Raw genomic sequence first — 6,363 nt, forward strand, 5'->3', positions numbered from 1 at the left:
GATAATGAGTAAAACAATTCGAGAGTTCTTAAGAGGTTTGTGCATGGTTGAGATATTGCATGTTATATTGCACCATGTAGCGCAACATAGATAACATCATTTATCAATTTAAAGTAAAACATAACTACTTCCTTTCTGTTTTGCTTGAATATTTCCTTGTTTGCATAAAAACGTGCATGCAGGCTTGATACCGAGCAATGCAACTTGGTGGAGAGTGGTTGCACTTAAAAACCACACTAGGGGTCATGGTGCAAGGGTAATGTGGTTGCTTGCTAAATCCAACGGGTATTTGGATCAGCCTTTGCGTGATATCTACTCACATTAAAACCGATGAAAGGCAATTTGACTAAAAGGAAATGCTTTTTAGATATCACAACAAAAGATCACATATTTAAAACACATTGAATGCCTTCCGACATGTGCGACCATCTCGTTGCCAAAAAAGTCAGCCAGAGTGAATATAAAACCGAGGAGGCAGGAACAACCCAGCCACCTCCCCCAATGTCTGAAGACACACACACACACACACCTTCAACTGCAACACTTGCTGGCACTCAAACTTGGCTGGAGGATTTATTTATGTTTAAGCAGGTCAAAAGCCGCCTGACTCCGGTGTGTCTCTCTATCATTCCACTGGGGGAAAAAAGGACATTTGAAAACTCCAGTGAAGAAACAACAAGTGACTTATTTGATCATGAATGTGAGGAAGCAGCTGTGGCCTCTGGCCCGCATGGTGGTGCCCGGTGTGGGGTTTGCGATCACCTGCATCGGGACCTACGTCGTGTCCCTCCAGACGGACTACGGGTGCACTTTGAGGGTCATCTCTGCCTACGTCATGGTGGCGATTGGCCTCCTGGTTGTGCTGACCGGAGTCTTCTGGAACATCTGCAACAGCATGAAGACCAAGATGTACCACAGAGGAGGACACGAGCAGCACCTGCAGATCTACGCTATTGACAGGTAAGACTTTAATAAGAGAAATCATGTGAAGAGTGAAACAACAGCCTATTGATTTTGTATCAAACCCTAGTTACAAAAAGTATAATAATGATTGATACAATTGACACAAATTTATACAAAGTCAATACAAATTATATTTGTATTGACTTTGAACAACAATTTTTCAATAATTGTTGTTCATTAGGTATCCCGGGTGTCTTTTTAAAAATGATTGTATTTCTATGCTGTGTTTCTAACATCTGGCCAGGGATCAGGGCTATGTTGATCAATAAGCATGATCCCAGTGAAATCCAACTATTAAAAGCACTCACTGTATGTATGTATGTACACAGCAAATTTCAGAGTTAAATTTCCTCTGTGAGATTCAATTTGAACTCTAAGCTGGTGTTTATTTTGTCCCAATCTTGTCAGTGTTAAATCAACACTCAACGAAGTGTTAACAATTTAACTCGCAATTGTCAAGTGTCAAAATAAATCTGCTCAGAGTTGAATACAACGTCATTCAGCTGATGCTTCTATCAATAGCAACTTATGTTGCATTTTTAAAACATAGTGTTTTAGCCCAGGGAGTAATTCAGGGTTAGGTGTATTGGTCAGGGACACTTTGACATGGAACATGGGTAAGGCAGGGTTCAAACCAACAACCCTGTGGTTCCTGGCGCACCGTCACCAATCCATGCACCACATTACATGAAGTTAAGCCTGATACCAAGAAGTGTGACACTGTACAGTTACATTTCAATCCTATCTAAAGGGGATTTAACTCTACCAAGTGTCAGAAATGAATCTGATCTGATCTTGACACTGGATGACGACTCCAACTCTTTCGTACAATGGACTCTGTAAGAGTTGAATCTTTTAGCAGGATTTTATAAGGATTTTGGTGTGTGCCTCTACAGAAGCTCCTTCCCTCCATCGTACGAGGAGTCCCAGGGCAGCCGGCAGAGTCCCGATGCGGCCCCTGAGTTTGAGGTGGTGGTTGACGGGGTGGATGTGGCGCCGGCCCTCGCTCCCCCTCTCTACAGCCCAGACGGCTCGGAGGCCCCGGACTGCACGTGGAGCTGGGAGCAGCCTCCCCTCTACATTGAGGTGGAGCGCGCTCAGCGGGGAAAGGTGGATGCGTGAGACGCAGGCGCTGAAGGGCGCAAAACATTTTGCCGAAGTGGCTTGAAAGAAAAGCTGACTGGCGCTCAGACAAGAGGCTCCAGAGGAACGGGAAATGCTTTTTGAATACGGCTGCACTGCTTGGCTACCAAAAGATGACATCCGTCTTCACCTTGACCTCTTGGTGCGGACCCTACACTACATTAAGGGCTCTTGAAAGAGGTGGATTTGTGGTGTTGATGTTGGTGAAATGTTTTTTTTGTCTCAGAGTAAGGACGAGCCTCGCATTGGAATTGATGCTTACTAAATAACCGAGGAAAGTATTAATCCAGCTGGATCCATTGAATCACCTTTATCTGCACTGTAGCTATAATTTGTACATGTACTATTGCAAGTATGATGCCGCCGTTTGCATTGGAGTAAAGGATGCTACCTCGATTCTGGGGTTATTTGTATTATGTAAATAAAAATAGGACGTTGCTGAGTTTGTGTTCAATGTGTTTCTTTCCCACTAAAAACATCGATTGGGAGACTTTCCTATCATAAATGCAAACATTTTATAATAGTTGCACATAAATTTCTTATTTAAATGGAATTCTTCTTAACAGGTAGCTTTATCTATTTCCAAAGTAGATCAAACCAACACTATTTATTTAAAGCAAATATATATATATATATATATATATATTTAAAGCGGGGCTGATTCAAAAGCATCAACAGGTGTGTGGTGGAACAGTGCAGGGAGATAGCAGGAAGGCTGAAGTGTGGAGGATCCTCAGTTCAAACCTGCTCTCTCAGAAGGAGGGTTTGGTTGCAGTCAGGGCTTCAAACCGTAAACTTTGAAACAGTTTTGAGGTTTAGTAAACAATCCCAAGGTCTAATATGAGAAACGGACACAATGAGGCATGTGCTTGAATAGCACAAGGGACCAACTGAAGCGCTGCAGGCTCCAACCTGCTGTCTGAGGTTGAGGGTTCAAGCCCCTTCATGCAGACATCACTTCTGCTTTGAATGAGGTTTGAGTAGCAGTCTCAAGCTTAAATACGAGTAACAAAATGTTAATTGGTGCATGGTGAGGTAGTCCAGCACAAGAGCTGATGAGCAACTGTCCTTACTCTATAGGTTGGCTTTACTTTAGGTTTGTGTAGCAATCTCAAGGTTAAATACAACAAACAAAGGATTGGTCAGTGTGTGGTGAAGTAGCACAGTGGAAGAGCTGCTGCCACCAGCCTGCACTGCATTTGAAGGTTGTGGGTTCAAGCCCAGTCTTGGGTTTGAGCCTTTGGCTTTACTTCAGGTTTGAGTAGCAATCTCAAGGTTAAATACAACAAACAAAGGGTTGGTTATTGTGTGGTCAAGTAGCACAGCAGAAGAGCTGCTGCCACAAGCCTGTACCGCACTTGGAGGTTGTGGGTTCAAGCCCAGATGTGGAAATAGCATTTAAAAAGAGTTTTGAGGTTTAGCTCACATGCTCAAGGTTAAATACAACAAATAAAGGGTTGGTTATTGTGTGGTGAAGTAGCACAGTGGAAGAGCTGCTGCCACCAGCCTGCACTGCATTTGAAGGTTGTGGGTTCAAGCCCAGTCTTGGGTTTGAGCCTTTGGCTTTACTTCAGGTTTGAGTAGCAATCTCAAGGTTAAATACAACAAACAAAGGGTTGGTTATTGTGTGGTCAAGTAGCACAGCAGAAGAGCTGCTGCCACAAGCCTGTACCGCACTTGGAAGTTGTGGGTTCAAGCCCAGATGTGGAAATAGCATTTAAAAAGAGTTTTGAGGTTTAGCTCACATGCTCAAGGTTAAATACAACAAATAAAGGGTTGGTTATTGTGTGGTCAAGTAGCACAGCAGAAGAGCTGCTGCCACAAGCCTGTACTGCACTTGGAGGTTGCGGGTTCAAGCCCAGTCTTGGGTTTCAACCTTTGGCTTTACTTCAGGTTTGAGTAGCAATCTCAAGGTTAAATACAACATACAAAGGGTTGGTTAGTGTGTGGTGAAGTAGCACAGTGGAAGAGCTGCTGGCATAAACCCCTGCACTACACTTGAAGGTTGTGGGTTCAAGCCCAGATGTGGAAATAGCATTTAAAAAGAGTTTTGAGGTTTAACTCACATGCTCAAGGTTAAATAGGAGAATCAAAGTTGCCAAAATGTGACCAGGACTGGTAGTGTAGGGGTGAGTGCAGGGTGCCAAAAGCCTCTGTGCGCACCGCCAGTGGGTTCAAATCCCACCCGCCAAGTCTTGAGCGCACTACCGCGGAGGTAGTAGTGGGGGCATTGTCCCCACTGGTTGTTTCAGAGAAGTGAACCCAAGGTGTTATGCAGAAACACAAGGCGCGTTCACTTGAATTATGATGGCATTGTCAAGAATGATGAAGAATCTTTTGGATGAATTGACTAAATTTGATGTTAATTGCTTTGCTTTTAGCACTTGCCATGCTACATTAGCCGCGCTACATAGCCTATAGGGTTCCACCTTTTTGACGGGAGAGAAGGATGAGTCAGTAAAGATCATGTCAGTGGTCACACTGACATGAAACTTATTACAGCCTCTGAGGGCATTTTTCAAGACAATCACATGTTTGTCTACTTCAGGGCATCCTGTGGACAACCTTAAACTGACAGTCTGGCACAGGGTGTAGATTTGTTTACCCTTTTTAGTGCATCCACCCTCCAATTCTGTGTTACATTCAAATTCAACTCACTTGTGCCTTTACCAATGCAGGAAGGATGAATAGCATGGTTGATCCTCCAAGATGCACCAATCCGTCTCTGGGGCAATATCCCATTATGATTTTTTATAAATGTCAGTTACCCAAAACTAAAAAAGGATTTAGGAAGAGCCACCATGTCCCTTGAGGGTTGAACCCAGATAAGGTTTAAAGTACAGAAATTTGGGGCATTTGGCATTAGTGACAGGGACGTGTAGGTTGCTCCATCTAAGATCATTCCAGTCATGTCATGGGAAAAAAAATATTGTGAAAAAAGTCAAAATATGTAGGGTCAAAAAAGAAAAGATTTTTTTTAAATAATAGGTAACAAATTATTATAAAAAAATATATGTAAGGTCAATATATATATATGATATATAATATATATATTATTAGGGCTGGGACTCGATTAAAAATATTAATCTAATTAATTAGAGGCTTTGTAATTAATTCATCAAAATTAATCCATTTTAATTGCATAAGTATTTGACCTGAGAACAGTGAGAAGTAATTCTTTTCACATGGATTTTTATTTTTGTTCAACCAATTCCAGCAGACAAGTGTAGAAATAGCATATTTAGAAATATAGTACTTTCAGAAATTCAGGTAGCCTATAGGTAAGTAGACCTTCTGTAATGTTTTTTTAAGTAGACCAATACTTTCAAGTACATTCAGAACATTGGTTATTTTTTCAGACGTGGACTTAGTTACCCTGGTCCTTAAACCAGTCATCTGGTGCAGTGTGGGTTGGGTGTGGGTCCTTGTATTCGGGTCGTGCTAACGTCCACGCTAGCTGCTAATTGTGTTGCGTTGAGGTGATACTTAAGGCTCGATGTGAATTCCTTGTTGCACAGCTTGCACACAACCACGCTCTTATCGACGCTTCCATCCGTGTGTTTATTATAATAAGATTTCCCATTCACGGGGCCACCCGACACGGTCTCGTCAGCTTCTTCGTTCATGTTCACTGTGGTTTGTTGTCTGAAGTCATGAACGCTAGTTGGTGCTCCAGTATAATCGGCACTCCGAAACTCATCCAGTGAGAAACGTCCCGCGGTGCAAAAAATAAGTGTAAAAATGCGTAAAAAATGTTTAATGTGTTTTTTGTGTAATTAATTAATCTTAATTCACATTGTAATTAATTAATCGTAATAAACGCGCTAAAGTCCCGGCCCTAATAGATATATATACATAATGGACCCAGTGACTCGTTTGAAATTGTGCATGTTTACGGAGACACACAGACTGTATCAAAAAACACACCACGATGTCCTGACCGACTGTTATGGGAGATTAGGGTTTTTCTCTCAAGCACACTCCTGACAACGCAGTTGAAAAGTTCAGCACAATAAAGATAACGGTGGAGCCACAATTCAACTGTGCGGCTTGTTTACATTAATGCGCAAATCACCCATTAAGACAAACAATTTCAGCTAAAGCGTAAACCGTCGTCTTATAGCGACACATTGACAAACTGGCATTGACCCCTCGTCGAACCTCAGAAACAAGCCTGGCGTTGTGAAACAGGCGGATGGAGCAATAACCTGTAAAAGCTGACAGGTGATGTCTGGCTGACTGAGTGATCACATCCTG

At 42.3% G+C, this 6,363-nt stretch overlaps 1 protein-coding gene across 1 annotated transcript; it reads left to right on the forward strand.

The window, feature by feature from the left end:
• Nucleotides 1-250: 250 nt before the first annotated feature.
• On the forward strand, nt 251-2,542 carry LOC119225307 (transmembrane protein 252-like). Its single transcript, XM_037483078.2, has 2 exons — nt 251-960; nt 1,860-2,542. Exons 1-2 carry the CDS (start codon nt 695-697, stop codon nt 2,083-2,085), a joined length of 492 nt encoding a protein of 163 aa, XP_037338975.2. The 5' UTR covers nt 251-694; the 3' UTR covers nt 2,086-2,542.
• Nucleotides 2,543-6,363: the final 3,821 nt, after the last annotated feature.

Source organism: Pungitius pungitius, chromosome 5 (assembly GCF_949316345.1).
Source record: "Pungitius pungitius chromosome 5, fPunPun2.1, whole genome shotgun sequence".
In the NCBI taxonomy this organism is placed as follows: Eukaryota; Metazoa; Chordata; class Actinopteri; order Perciformes; family Gasterosteidae; genus Pungitius; species Pungitius pungitius.